Here is a 16,043-nt window from a genome sequence, read left to right on the forward strand (position 1 = left end):
GCAGCCACAAAACAAGAAACTTGAAAGAACCCAATTAAAAATAGACCAACATCCGATGCGCAGAGAACGAGAACAGAAATCATGCAAACAACAGAAGGGAGCAGCAGCATTCTGAACCAGATTGAGTCCTTAGATCTGAACCCCTGGAGCAACGCAATGCCTGTCTCAGTTCCCCATATTAGCGGGGCCATTTGCTGCAAAGCTCAGCAGCTGGTACAGTCTCACAGCCACGGTGCCCCCAGTCATGTACCTTAGTCCTTTGCCCTCTGATGTTTCATATCTCTTGCCTGGGAAAAAAGATTCGGACTATCTACGCCTCTTGTAATTTTATAACCCTCTCCTGGGTCTCCCCTCAGCCTCCTATGTTCTAGAGAAAACAGCCCAAGTTTATCCCACCTCTCCTTATAGTTTATACATAGAGTCTTAGAGCACTACAGTACAGAAACAGGCCCCTCGGCCCATCTAGTCCATGCCAAACTATTATTCTGCCTGGTCCCGTCGACCTGCACCTGAACCATAGCCCTCCATACCCTCCCATCCATGTACCTGTCCAAATTTCTCTTAAAGGTTGAAATTGAACCCTCATCCACAACTTTCTCTGGCAGCTTGTTCCACACTCACATGACCCTCTGAGTGAACAAGTTTTCCCTCCTATCCCCCTTAAACATTTCACCTTTCACCCTTTACCCATGACCTCTAGTTCGACTCACACCCAACCTCAGTGGAAAAAGCCAGCTTGCATTTAACCTATCTATACTTCTCATAATTTTGTATACCTCTATCAATTCTCCCTCGTTCTTCTGTGCTCTAGGGAATAAAGTCTTAACCTCTTCAACCTTTCCTTAACACTTAGGACCCTGAGTCCTGGCAAAATCCTTCTAAATTTTCTCTGCACGCTTACAACCCTATTGACATCTTTTCTGTAGGTAGGTGACCAAAACCGGACACAGTACTCCAAATTTGGCCTCACCAACATCTTGCACAATTTCAACATAACATCCCAACTCCTATTCTTAATACTTTCATTTACAAAGATGCTGAGATACATCCTAGGGTGCACTGGGACACATCTTCGTGATGTAACCATGTAACAACTACAGTATGGAAACAGGCCATCTCGGCCCTTCTAGTCCGTGCCAAATGCTTACTCTCACCTAGTCCCACTGACCTACACTCAGCCTATAACCCTCCACTCCTTTCCTGTCCATATACCTATCCAATTTTACTTTAATTGACAATACCAAACCTGCCTCTATCACTTCTACTGGAAGCTCGTTCCACACAGCTACCACTCTCTGAGTAAAGATGTTCCCCCTCGTGTTACCCCTAAACTTTTGCCTCCTAACTCTCAACTCATGTCCTCTTGTTTGAATCTCCCCTACTCTCAATGGAAAAAGCCTATCCATGTCAACTCTATCTATCCCCCTCATAATTTTAAGTACCTCTATCAAGTTCCCCCTCCACCTTTTACACTCCAATGAATAAAGACCTAACTTGTTCAACCTTTCTCTGTAACTTAGGTGCTGAAACCCAGGTAACATTCTGGTAAATCTCTGTACTCTCTCTACTTCGTTGACATCTTTCCTATAATTTGGTGGCCAGAACTGTACACAATACTCCAAATTTGGCCTCACCAATACCTTGTACAATTTTAACATTACATCCCAACTCCTATACTCAATGCTCTGATTTATAAAGGCCAGCATACCAAAAGCTTTCTTCACCACCCTACCACATGAGATTCCACCTTCAGGGAACTATGCACCATTATTCCTAGATCACTCTGTTCTACTGCATTCCTCAATGCCCTACCATTTGCCATGTATGTCCTATTTTGATTAGTCCTACCAAAACGTAGCGATGTAACCTGGGGTCATCGGATGTTTCAGGCTTTTTAAACGTCAGGCATCCTCGCCAAGGTGACCTGAACAGAGTTGATCAGGCCCTGGCTTGTGTCACAGCAGCATTAGTCCGCCTCCGCCTCGTGATCCATTGCCATCTGGACGCTCGCTCAGGGACCTCTGTGACGGTCCTGATGGCTCTTTTCTTTGCAGCCCCGTAATGCCAAGGAGAGGGTTGGTTTAGCAGAGCGAGCAGCCAGCAAGGCCTCAGCACCCATCCTCCATAGGCTCGCCACATACCCACCACCTCTCACTCTGGCACGGCTCCACCAGCTCCAGGTATTTGGCTCTCTTCCACTCAAACGCCTCCTCCATCCAGTCCTCCCAAGGCTCTCTCAGGTCCACCTGCTTCGGGATTTCTGACAGAATGGCCAAGTCAGGCCTCAATGAAGATGATGCAATGAAGTCAGGGAACTTTAATCGCTTGCCAAGGTCGACCTTCAATTGGCAAGCAAGCCTGCTGGAGATCTGGGCTGAGACTTCTTTCTGGGTAGGCAGAGATACTGTTGTCATTGGCTGAGGAAATACTTTCTGACGCTGCCTTCAGCACCTGGTCAAGCATCAGCTCTGGCAGCCTTCCCCCACGGCTTTTCAGCAGCTGCTGAGGAAGGTTGTCCAGGCCAGAGGCGAAATGATGGTGCCTCGCTTTGCTGGACTAGGTACAACATCGTACACAGCCTGGATTATGAACTTGATGCGCTGGGATTCTACCTGCCAGACGTCGGACCAGGAGATTTTCCACCTCAGAGTGCCCTCCCACCCTGTCCGAGCTCCCTGCTGCCCCAGTCCTACCATCCTGGTGATACACACTTCCCCTACAGCTGCTCGCACCAGTTTGTGTCTGTCCCTGCCCAGGGCCCTGTCGAAGGTTGAAGGCTAGCTGCTCAGACCAGCCTAACCTGACACCTCTCCCTATGCCTCAGATGTGACTCAACCATCCACCGCATCCCAGGCCTCCCATTTCCTGCCTGTATGGATCTCAGTGCCTGCTGATGAGACTTCGGGGGTTGCTGGAATGTCTGTACAACAGCAATTCTCCTGTATGGAAAACTGTGAACTCCTCACACAAGTTGCTGAGAGGAAGCTACAGGGTTATTCCTCTTCCCACACAGAGCCATGTTGCTCAGGCCACGTGGGAGGCCCAGCCATCTTTGAAGGTAGCCAATGATCTTTCTTTCAAGAACCTCAACTGTTGACATGTGAACATCATATACCAGCATGGGCCAGAGAATTCCAGGGAGGATGCCTTGTTGGTAGACCTAGGCCTTGAACTTGCCAGGTAGGCCCGACTTGTCCACACTAGAAAGCCAGATTTCTAACTCCTTGGTGGTCTTCTGGATGGCAGCTGAATCTCTTAGGATGCAGTCAAACACCTTCACTAGGCTCTTGACTGGCTTCTAATAGATGGATAGGATAGCAATACCACCCAAGGAGAAATGGAACGCCTGTGAATCTGCCTTCCTTTAACTGCAGAGCCCTGGATTTCTCTGACTTAAAGCTCATCCTTGCCCATGTGATGAGCCTCCTTAGCCCCTGCAGGATCCATCTACTGCCTTAGACTGATGTAGTTGTCACCATGAGATCATCCATGAAGTCTCTGATTGGGTGCTCTGCTGCACGTCTCTCTTAGAGGGCCTCTACATTCCACTTCAGCTGCCTTAACCACCATATTCATTGTCAGAGGGAAGATGATCGCTGAGCTTGTACCTTGATTATAATACCCTTCTTGGGCCGGTGCCAGCCCGATGTGGTCATTCCTGAGGAGACTCTCAATCTGAAGTTCTCCTGGTAGTCCAGAATGATATCCTTTATCTTCCGTGGAACATGAAATCAGTTCAGCACAATCTCCACCAACTTATGTCATAATGACCTATATGCTTTGGCAAGGTCTAGCCATCTAGGTCTCCCTGATCAGCTAGAAAACCACACTAGTGTGTTCCAGGTACCCTGGCACTCTGGGAATTCCTCCTTTCTGTACAGACGTATCAATGTAGCTATTTTTCAGGAGAAACTCAGTCAGGCGATGGGAAACAACACTGAAAAAGATCTTCCCTTCCTCACTGAGCAGCAAGATGAATATAAATGTTCAATGTCCTTGGAGCTCTCCTCTCTGGGGATCCATACTCCCTCTGCACACCTCCACTGTCCATGACCTTACCCCTACGCTAGATAACCCAAAGAAATTTCCAGAGTAGCTGGAGGAGCTTAGGGCAGTGCTTGTACACCTTGTAGGATACTCCGCTGGCACCGGGGTCAGAACTAGCTCCGGCTGTTCTGACTACTTTCTGGATCTCCTTGCCGCTGAACTCAACCACAGCATGAGGAGGATTTACTAGGGTGCTATGGGTTCCCTAGCTCCAGCTCCCTCTCTGAGTCACTGAGGGAGTTCTGAAAGTGAAGATACATCTATTATTTGGAGCATGCGAGGTGCCCACTACACTCTTGTCCTAGCAGCTGCTTGCCAAACCGTAGGGGTTCTCAATAAAGGCAGCTCATCTACTGGTTCGTGTTCTCTCTCTCTCTCTCTCCCGCTCTGTGTGTGTGTGTGTGTGTGTGTGTCTCTCTCCTCCCCCTCTGTGTGTGTGTGTGTGTCTCTCTCTCCCCCTCTGTGTGTGTGTGTGTGTGTGTCTCTCTCTCTCCTCCCCCTCTGTGTGTGTGTGTGTCTCTCTCTCTCCCCCTCTGTGTGTGTGTGTGTGTGTGTGTGTGTGTGTGTGTGTGTGTCTCTCTCTCTCTCCCCCCTAACCCCCCCCCCCCCCCCACACCCCTCTGATTTCAGAAACCTGACAAAGTAAAGGGGGGGAATGGGAGTGGTGGGGTGGTTTCAGGAAGAGATTATAGAGACTTCATCAGTAGAATGTACATCCACAAATGGCAGTGAGGCTAATACGGGAAAGTGTTTAAAAGGCATTTAGACAGGCCCATGAATGGGCAGGAAATGTGGGATAGGGACTTGTAAGATTAGTTTTGATTGGCCTCAAGGATCAAAGGGCCTGTTCTTGTCCTGTACTGTTCCATGATTCCTGGATTGCAGGGCAGGAGAAAGCTTGATTGAAAAACTGCCTAATGTGTGTAAGGAAAATTCCAACTGTCCTTCACAAGCCAGCCAGAGCTCATACCGACAACCAGATGGAACAGCACACCCCACCGCAACTAAAAAACTCAACAGGGCACAATATCTTGGAGCAGAAATGTAAAGGGATGGAATAACAGAAAGTGACTCATAAAACACATCATCACATTCAAAACCAGCCGCCACGGTAGAGTAGCGGTTATTGCAATATTATTACAGCTCGGGTGTCAGAGTTCAGAGTTCAATTCCCACTTCCTTTGTAAGGAGTTTGTGTGTTCTCCCAGTGATTACGCGGATTTCCTCTGGGTGCTCCGGTTTCCTCCCACGTCCCGAAGACATACCGGTTGGTAGGTTAATTGTCCTATGATTAGGCTAGGATTGAATAAATGGGTTGCCTAGCAGTATGGCTCATTGGGCTACAAGGGCCTGTTCCCCACTGTATCTCGAAATAAAATATACAAACAATGGAGGAACTCAGCGGGTCAGGGAGCAGCTGTGGAGGGAGGTGAACACTTCAGGTTAAGACCCTTCATCTGGATTCACGTCAGTCCAAATGAAGGGTGTCAATCCTAAACACCGACCGTCCATTTCCCTCCACAGATGCTGCCTGATCTGCTGAGATCCTCCAGCTAACACATGTAAAATGCTGGAGGAACTCAGCATCTACAATAATGAATAAACTGTCGAGGGCTCAGGCTGAGACCCTTCATCAGGACTGGAAAAAAAAGACTTTTGTGTGTGTTTCTCCAGATTTCCTGCATCTGCATTCTCCTGTGGCTCCAGAGAATGAAGAACAGTATACGACACCATCCAAATGAAACAGAAAGAGTCCCGGAAAACGTAACAGAGTCTGTCTAATCCAGAGGTCATTCAAACGATCGCACGGCAATCCTTGCCTGCTACAGAGCCACTAACATCCTTATAAACTCCCAAAGCACTGAGAAGTGCTTTGGAATTATACATTTTTTTATAGAAAATGTTGTCAGCCTATTGTGTACAGCACGCCCCCCATCACAAAAAACGTTTTCAGTCATTGGGGTTGAGAGATCGTTTTGTCCAGGTCACCGGAGTGGCTCCTGAGCAGGGGACAATGCTGCAATCTACCATCTCCAGTGATCCAAGTTAGACAGAGGAGCAGAATTAGGCCATTCGGTCCATTGAGTCTGCTCCACCATTCCATCATGGCTGATTTATTATCCCTCTCAACCCCATTCTCCTACCTTCTCCCTGTAACCTTTGATGCCCAACTAATCAAGAAGCTATCAACTATAATCCAGATGAAGAGTCAGAGCCCGAAACATTGACTGTTTACTCTTTTCCATAGATGCTGGCTGGACAAGCTGACTTCCTCCAGTATTGTGTGTGTTGCTCTGCTTCAAATATACCCAATCTGTGGCAATGAATCCCATAGATTTATCACCCTCTGCCTAAAGAAATTCCCCTCATATCTGTCTAAAGGGACACTTTTCTATTCTGAGACTCTGTCTAGGATCAGATTTCCCCCACTGTAGGAAATATTCTCTCTATATCCACTCTATCTAGAACTTCCGATATTCAACAGGTTTTAATGAGATTTTCCCATATTCCTAAACTCTACATCAGAGGTTCCCAACCTATTTTATGCCATGGACCAATACCATTGAGCAAAGGGTTCATGGGCCCCAGGTTGGGAAAGCCTACTCCATAGAGGACAGGTCCAGGGCCATCAAATGTTCCTCATGCAGTAACCGTCTAATTCCCAGGATCATTCTTGTGAACCGTCTCTGGACCCTCAGGTGCTGCCTGTGTGGAGTTCGCACGTTTTCCCTGTGATGGTGATGTTGCAGGTGTGGTCTTCCCCCCCCCCCCCCAGTCCTCCAGATTCCTCCCCTACCTCAATAATGTGTGGGTTGGTAGATGAATTACTGACTGTGAACTGCCCTTGTCGTGTATAGGTGGGTGCTAGAATCTAGGGAGAGTGTTGATGGATGGGTATGGGGGGGGGGGGGGGGTGTGTGTGTGTGTGTGTGTGTGTGTCTGTGTCTGTGTCTTTCTTTCTTTGAGGGGAGCAGATTAAACAGAACAGAACTCATGCAGAGCAATGCACACAAAATGCTGGAGAAACTCAGCAGGTCAGATCGCACCTTTGGCAAAGAGTAAGCAGCCAAAGTTTCAGGCTGAGGCCCTTCTTAAGGGCTGGAAAGGAAGCGGTGAAATTAGAGTACGAAAGTGGGGGAGGTGAGTAAGAAGCACGAGGTGATAGGTGAAACCAGGAGAGGGAAAGGGGTGAAGCAAAGAGCTGGGAAGTTGATTGGAGAAAGAGATAAAAGGTGCCTCCCTCTGGTACTCCTCTCCTCTCCTTTCTTCCATGGTCTTCTTTCCTCTATCAGAGTCCCCTTTATCTCTTTCACCTATCAACTCCCCAGTTCTTTACTTCAGCCCTTCCCCTCTCCTGGTTTCACCCATCACCTACCACCTTGTACTTCTTCCTCCCTTCCCCCCACCTTCTTACTCCTCATCTTGTTTTCTTGTCCTGATGAAGGGTCTTAGCCCGAAACATTGACTGCTTTACTCTTCCATTGTTGCTGCCTGGCCTGCTGAGCTCCTCCAGCATTTTGTGTGTGTTGTTCTGGATTTCCAGCATCTGCAGATTTTATGTTGAATATTAATGTGGGGCAAGCGTAATTGGTTGGATGGTGGTTAGTAGAGACACTGTGGGCCAAAGGGCCTGTTTCCCTGCTATATGGCTCTATAACCCCATGACTCTAACCCCTCCCATCCACCTGAGCGGACAAGCAGAGTGTCTGGGTGATAGCATCAATCAGTTGTGCACAGCAAGGCACGGCTTTACAGCGCTGATGGCCCAGGTCCAATCCCGTTGTACGTTTTCCCCATGACCATGTGGGTTTCCTCAAGTGCTCTGGTTTCCTCCCACATTCCAAAGACAGGTTAGAGTTGGTAAGTTGTGGGCATTCTATACTAGCGGGCTGCCTCTAGCATGTCCTCGGACTGTATTGGTCATTGACACAAATGATGCATTTCACTGCAAGTCGCGATGTACACGCAATCCACTTCATTAGGTTCACATTCTTCTATTAGGTACTGCTCCTAAATGCAAATATCTAATCAGCCAATCACGTGGCAGCAACTCAGTGCATAAAAGCAGGCCAACATGGTCAAGAGGTTCAGTTGTTGTACAGATCAAACATCAGAATGGGGAAGAAATGTGATCTAAGTGACTTTGATCATGGGTGTTGATGCCAGATTGGGGTGGTTTGTGTATCTCAGACACTGCTGGTCTCCTGGGATATTCACCTCTAGAGAATGGTGTAAAAAGCAACAAAAAATACCCAGTGATTGGCAGTTCTGTGGGTGAAAACGCCTTGTTAATGAGAGAGGTCAGAGGAGAATGGCCAGACTGGTTCACCACCAGTTACAACAGTGGTATGCACAGGATCTCTGAACGCACAACGCGTCGTCGGACCTTGAAGCTGACGGACTACAGAAGCAGCAGACCACACCGGATCCACTCCTGTACCGAGTAAAGTGGCCACCGCATGTACATGTGACAAATACAGCTAATTTCTCAACCCAAAGCAACCTTTCCCTCAAAGGGTTAAACATGCCGGCTCGGTGCTGAGTATGTAATACACACCCCGACATCGAGAGCTCCCTCCTCTCAATCAGCGCAAACATCACAGCTGCAGGTTAGTTCAACACGTCAAAATAACAATCATTAATATAAATATTCCTGCAACATTAAAGAGTTAGCGTTAAAACACACACACTGCTGTGGTTTCAGGGAGAGGTCTGACCGCCTCTTAACTGGGTAATTAAATCTCACCCTCGCCTGGTTTCTCTTCCCAGATACCAGTCCACGCCCTGAATTCTCTCTCCCGGCAGATAACGTGATTGCAAAACATAAGTTCCACAGAAAACAATCGCAAAAATAAAATATATTTAAAAAAATAAACGCCCAATTATTTCCAAGGTAGAGTGAGTGAGGATGCGAGAGGGGAGAGTCAGGTGCGAACACCCCCCACGCCCCTGGCATCTTTCTCGGTTAAACGCATCTTCTTTCTGGGCTAAGCTGCCGTTCTGGTTTCTCTCGGGCTCAAGTAACAGCCAGACGCCGGGTTTACCTGCAGTTTCCCGGCGAGGTGATGCGCAGACCCAGGAAGGGGGAGGCGGGCGGGGAATTTATGGAGTCCATATCCGCCATCCCTTCATTCCTGCCGCCGAAGAGATGCCGAGCTCCTTCACTGCGTCAGCCCGGAACGGAGCCCCCGAATCCACATCATCATCGTCTCCCAGTTCTGTCCATCAGCGGGTCCTCCTTCGTCCCCCTCCCACCCCCCAGACCCCTTCCTCGCCCACCTCCCCTGCCGGTGCAGGGCTTTTCCAAAGTGTGTGATGTGTTCCACCGTAATACGACGTGGTAGGGTCACACCCAGACAGGCAGCGTTGGAAGACCTCCCCCGCCGCCCTACTCCACCAACTCCTGGGATCCTTGCAGAGCCAGGCATCAGTCTGTAATGCTACCGACTCCCCGGGGATGTTTCTGAGCGAAATCATGGGGTGTCAAGGGGAATGGGGCCGGATTTTTTTAAAAATCCATTAACATGTTCATATCTGTATTTACAGAATATTGGAGTAAATAAGATGAAGGCAAGATAATAGAGAATGGTTGACAAATGCCTATGGAAGACCTTGGAGATGGACCAATGGTGAAGGAGCATAGGTTGACCTATTGATGTCAAGAGGTCAAGTGGAGATGACCAAACAGAACTCCCACTGGCACTCTGGCAAACGGATGCACTTTGACCCAATGCCTCAACTACTCTCAGGACATCACTTCTTATGGCTTATTTTTTTTTTGAGTGACTATGATTTTTTTTTGTTTGGTACTTTGAATTGAGCTGTGTATGTTTTGCACCTCAGCCCCAGAGGATCGCTGTTTCATTTGGCTGCATTTATCTACGGCTGAATGGAAATTAAACTTGAATTTGAACAACTTAGCACTATGCTCAGGATGTGACTTAGCACAGACGAGCAACACAGTGGTGGTGGAGCTCACTGGGTCAGGCAGCATGCGTGGAGTGAAAGGGACAGTCAACGTTTCAGGTTGAGACCCTTCACCCGGACTGCAAGATGAAAGGGGAGATGACCAGTATGGGGGGGGGGGGGGGGAATGAATAGCGAGAGTATCTCAGATTGGAAATGGAATTGGTTGATTATTGTCACTTGTACTGAGATACAGAATAAAGCTTGTCTTGCACGCTGTTCATACAGATCAGATCACTACACAGAGCATTGAGGTGAAAGAAGGTCAAGCAATAACAATTGCAGAATAAAGAGTAACAGTTATAGAAGAAGTGCAGTGCAGGTGAACGTTAAAGTGCAAGATCATAATGATTTAGATGGTGAGGTCAAGAGTCCAACTGATTACACCAACGAACTGTCTTCAGATTTATTTATCACATGTACATCGAAATTTACAGCAAAAATGTGTCATTTGTGTTAACAACCAACGCACCTAAGGATGCGCTGGGGACAGCCCACAAGTATCGGCACACATTCAGGCTCCAACGTAGCCTGTCCACAATGCTCAGCAGGATAACACAGAACACAACTGAAGTTCCATGTTAAATGTTTTGTGCGGAATGATCTTAATGTGAAATCTCGACCTGTTCATTTCCCGCCACTGATGCTGCCTGACTTCCTGAGTTCCTGCAGTTTGTTTACTGAATTTGCCGACAGATTCCAGCATCTTCAGTCTCCAGTGTCTCCTTTGTATTGCAACATCGACCACTACTCTCACCTAAGGTGGTGACATCTAAGCCAGGGTTTCCCAACCTTTTTTTATGCCATGGACCAATACCATGAAGCAAAGAGTCTGTGGACCCCAGGTTGGAACCCCTGTAACAGGGATGGTGTGAACTGGAAGGGGAGTAAGACTTAGAAATGAGAACAATACAGCACAGGAACAAGCCCTTTTGACCACTATGTTGTGCCAAGCCAATTAACTTAGTAATCAAATCACCCAACTAAACTAATATCTTCTGCCCACACAATGTCCATATCCTTCCATTTTCCTCACATTCATGTGCCTATCTAAACATCTCTTAAAAGTCCCTAATGTACCTGCCTCTACCACCACCCCAGGCAGTGTATTCCAGACACCTACCACCCTCTGTGTGAACAACTTGCCCCTCACATCTCCTTTGAAATTACCCCCTCTCACCTGAAACACATGCACCCTGGTATTAGACATTTCAACCCCTAGGTAAAGATACAGTCTATCTACGCCTCTCATAATCCTATAAACCGCCATCAGATCTCCACTCATCCTCCGTTGCTCCAGAGAGAACAACCCAGTTGTCCACTCTGTCCTTATAGCTGATTGTACTTTAATCCTCATCTCCCAGTGAAAAGGTTTGAGGGTTTGAACTAAAGGTTTGTTCAAAAACCTCCTCACCAAATCAGTCTGGTGATAAATGTTTGTCCCATGAAAAGAGATATTGTATCATTCTTTATTCTTTATAAGTGTTGAACAATATTGTTTTTCACACAACAAATTGCTAATACATGTACGAGGGGTGATTGATAAGTTCGTGGCCTACAGTAGAAGGAGTCAATTTTAGAAAACCTAGCACTGTCACCTAGCAATGTAGCCCCCTCCTATATTTACACACTTAGTCCAGCGGTCGTGGAGCATACGGATCTTGGACCTCCAGAAAGTGTCCACAGATGGGTGATTGATAAGTTTGTGGCCTAGGGTAGAAGGAGATGAGTTATACAGCTCTCGTTACATGCACATGCAGTTCAACTCTTTGAGTGATTATGCAATAGACAATAGACAATAGGCGCAGGAGTAGGTCATTCAGCCCTTCTAGCCAGCACCGCCATTCACTGTGATCATGGCTGATCATACACAATCAGTACCCCGTTCCTGCCCTCTCCCCATATCCCTTGACCCCGCTATCTATAAGAGCTCTATCTAACTCTCTCTTGAATGCATCCAGAGACTTGGCCTCCACTGCCTTCTGGGGCAGAGCATTCCACATATGCAGAAAGTTTCAAGTTAATAACTCATCTCCTTCTACCTTAGGCTACGAACTTATCAATCACCCTGATGATGGACTAAGTGTGTAAATGTAGGAGGGGACTATGTTGAAAAATAAATGCGCTAGGTTTTCTAAAATTGATTCCTTTTACCTTAGACCACGAACTGATCAATCACCCCTCGTAAGTGTTACCATCATCATTATGTGCCATGTCGTATGATGTGCGCAATTATGGTCTTTTGACCATGATTGTTGTTGGCAATTTTTTCTACAAAATGTGGTTTGCCATTGCCTTCTTCTGGGCAGTGTCTTCACAAGATGGGTGACCTCAGCCATTATCAATTCTCTTCAGGGAACGTCTGCTGACGTCAGCAGTCACAGAACCAGGGCTTGTGATATGCACCGGCTGCTCATATGATCATCCACCACCTGCTTCCATGGCTTCATGTGACCCTGAATGGGGTGCTACACCTTGCCCAAGGGTGACCTGCAGGCTAGTGGAGGGAAGGAGTGCCTTACACCTCCTCTGGTAGAGATGTGCCTCCACCCCATCATTTAAATGTAATTGGTGACTATATTTGATCTTCCATCCTTGATCCTTGGGAGATAAGCCCACGTAGCTCCTCTACTGCCAGCTGTGTCCAGCCACACAGTCATGGGTGCAGCTGGCTAAGCACTTGTCTTAGAGGTGTGCCGGAGTTGATTGTCAGCGAAGAGGAGCTGTTCCTTCTGACCCACACTGCCTGTGGTCTCCCAATGAGGACGCCAGGGAACCAGTCGCAGAGGGAGGCCCAGGTTTTGAATCAGAATCAGAATCCCTGACAGATGTCTCGATATTTCCTGTTCTGCAGCAGCAGTACAGGCAACACATGTAATAGAGTTTAAATTATAACAAGAAATATTTGTTTACAAAATTAAATAAGTAGTGCATTGAAATGAGAGCAGAAAGCGGTGAGGTTGTGTACATGGGTTCATTGTTCAGAAAGCTGATGGCAGAGGGGAAGAAGCTGTTCCTAAAACATTGAGTGTGTGCCTTCAGGTTCCTATACCTCCTCCTTGATAGCAGAAATGAGAAAAGGCAAGTGCTGGACGATGGGGGTTCTTAATAATGGACGCTCCTTTTTGAGGCATCACCTTCTGAAGATGTCCTCAGTGGGGGCGGGGGGGGGGGGGGAGGCCAGTGCCCATGGCCCATGATGGAGCTGTTTGAGTTTGCAGCTTTTTCTAATCATGAGCAGTCACAATGGTCCATACCAGATGCTTGTTGATTAGTACTGAGGGGATTGTGGTGTTGAACGCTAAGCTGTAATCAATAAACTGCAGCCTCATGTAGGTACAGTATTGCTGTTGTCCAGGGGATCCAAGGCCAAGTGGAGAGCCAATGAGAACGCATCTGCTGTGGACCCGTTGTGGTGGTGAGAGTTCGCGTCCCAGCACTGTTCCCTGTGGTGCACCACTGGTCACAATGTTCCCATCACGAAAGCAACCCTCCTCTTTCCAAGCCGACTTTGAATCCAGATCCCACAACAAAAAAGGGTAGTGTAGACAGCCAACACCTTTCTCCCAGGACAGCAATGCCCAATACCAGAGGACATCCCGTTCAGGTGAGTAAAGGAGTGTGTGTGTGCCAACAGAACAGAGTACGGCCACTATACAGTCTCAAGCTGAATAAAACCTGGACTCCCCTTTATACAACATTAGACTTCTAATTGTTTGAGGTTTAACTATTAATTACCGGCTACTATTGCATGTAACTGTTTAGTATGTTTCCTAGTGGTTACAGTATGTATTTGTTCAATGTGTCCCCTCGTGGTTACAGTTCTTTGTAACATTCTAGAAAGCTCTGGGAGCTTCTCTGGTGCTACATTATTTGAATAGGGACTATCTGGTTGACTCTCATCTGTGAGTTTGAATAGGTAATTCCTTACCTATGGAATCTAAAAAGAGCTGGAGCCACAAGACTCCGCCATCATCTTTTTGCTTCTCTCTCCCTTCAGAAACAGCTTTTGTTATGGTAACTATTTTCACATTTCTTTGTTCTATTAGCATTCAATAAAACAGTCATGAAGCGGCAAGTTTTGTATCTCTTTCCTGACTTCCAAAATAACCTTGGATTATAAACATCAGAATCCAAAGACATAGAACACTGACCAGTACAGCACAGCACAGGCCCATAGCCCACGATGTTGTACCCACCTGTTAACCTACTCCAGATCAATCTTACCCTGCCCTCCCACATAGCTCCCGGTTTTCCTTCTGCCTCCCTCAATGTGGAAGATCAGTAAGGCAGGAGTCAAGATGAAAAACTGCCAGAGACAGTGTGCAGACATCTAGGCTAAACATAGTCCTTGAAAAACTACTTCTTATACCGCTTTTCTGTTCAAGCCTGTGAACCAAGGTTAGCAAGCATAAGATAAAGATTCAAGCAAAAGATTCTAAGGCAACACTTGCTATTGGACAGTTATCTTACCAATTCTAAAGCAATATTGCCCTTTAACATGTAGATTTAACTCCTGAAACGTGTATTATGATTAGTACTTAAATATGCAAATGATGGGATTCATAAGTACTCAAAGTTTTTATAGGATAAATATCTGTATCCAACAAGTCATTTTCTGAATAAAAACAAACTTCAGGACAGTTTGGTGACGGGACCGTCCTCCTCGTGCACAAGTAAGTGAAGTGTGATTGAAGAACGAGTGTATAATGTCTGAATCCAGTCATTCAGCAATGAGAAACGTAAAGGGGAGGATGTCAGAGGTAAGTTTAGTACACAGACAGTGGTGGGTGTGTGGAACACACTGCCGGGGGTGGTGGTAGAGGCAGATATATTAGGGACATTTAAGAGCCTTGTATGAACATGGATAATAGAAAACTGGAGGTTTTGGGCTGTGTAGGAGGGAAGGATCCTCCTGTGTAGGAGGGAAGGAGAGTAGGTTTATATAGGTCAGCACATAATGGGCCAAAGGGCCTGTGCTATGCTGTCCTGTTTTTGTTCTATGTTCTGAAAGCAAGATCCTTCCTCTAAGAAAGAGCAGTGACTGGAGTTTTGTTGTTTTATACAAGTGAAGTGGCTGCACATTCAAGTTCCTACCCCCAATAACAGCTCTAGGTATATTGATTTCATGAGGACTTCCTCATTTGTCATAGACCATTGAACATTAAAGCAAAATATAGGCCCTTTGGCCCATGGTGTTGTGCTGATACTTTAACCAAAGATAGAATTGTTTCCCCCTAGATAGCCCTCCATTTTTCTCTCAGTCCTGTGGCTGCTTAAGTGTTTCTGAAATGTCCCTCAAGTCTCTGTCACTACCACCACCCCTGGCAGGGCATTCCATGTGCTCTCTGTGTAAAAAAACTTAACTTTGACATCCTGCCTATATTTTCCTCCAATCACCTTAAAATTATGCCACCTCATATTAGCCATTTCCGTTTCTCTGGCTGTTCACTTTGGCTCTTATCATCTCGTACCCCTCTATCAAGTCACCTCCCATCTTCCTTCGGTCCAAAGTGAAAACCCTCAGCTCACTCAGCCTATCCTCGTAAGAGTGCTGCTTTGCTCGCTTCCCTGTGTTTGTTGTTGCAGCATAGCAGTTAGTGTAACGCAACACGAGTTCATTTGCCACACTGTTGGTAAGGAATTTGTACCTTCTCCCCATGATCATGTGGGCTTCCTCTAGATGCCTCGCCTTCCACCCGCGGTCCAAAGCCTTTGTGAGCATTCTATGGTCCTTCCTGATCTCCTTGTCACGTTGATAATTATCGAGTCTGTTCATATGTTCACATTTATTTCAGCTTGATTTTTGACGTTTGTGCATGTGACCATTCTGCTAATAGCTGATTGCTCGTGGCTATTTGCATGACTGTCTGGTAAATTGTTGGTTGCTATTATGTCGTCGGTTATGGTATTGCCCTGTGTGTTATGCTTGACTCTGAACCACAATTGATTCCGGTATGTTTCACATACTGGCAATAAAGTGATTCTGATTCTGACAGCAGTAGAAGCATGGCAAAATTTGCAGGCTG

At 46.7% G+C, this 16,043-nt stretch overlaps 1 protein-coding gene across 2 annotated transcripts in view; it reads right to left on the reverse strand.

Moving 5' to 3' along the window:
* The window catches only part of mapk8ip1b (mitogen-activated protein kinase 8 interacting protein 1b), a 163,366-nt gene extending 154,044 nt beyond the window's left edge, over positions 1 to 9,322 (reverse strand). The window contains exon 1 of one of the 2 annotated variants that reach the window (XM_073049862.1): positions 9,093 to 9,322. In XM_073049862.1, the coding sequence (XP_072905963.1) occupies positions 9,093 to 9,172 (80 nt within the window). In that variant the 5' untranslated portion in view covers positions 9,173 to 9,322. The remainder of the gene's footprint in view (positions 1 to 9,092) is intronic. The other variant, XM_073049861.1, reaches the window with a different exon arrangement.
* Positions 9,323 to 16,043: the final 6,721 nt, after the last annotated feature.

The sequence above is a fragment of the Hemitrygon akajei genome, chromosome 6, assembly GCF_048418815.1.
Source record: "Hemitrygon akajei chromosome 6, sHemAka1.3, whole genome shotgun sequence".
NCBI classification, from domain to species: Eukaryota; Metazoa; Chordata; class Chondrichthyes; order Myliobatiformes; family Dasyatidae; genus Hemitrygon; species Hemitrygon akajei.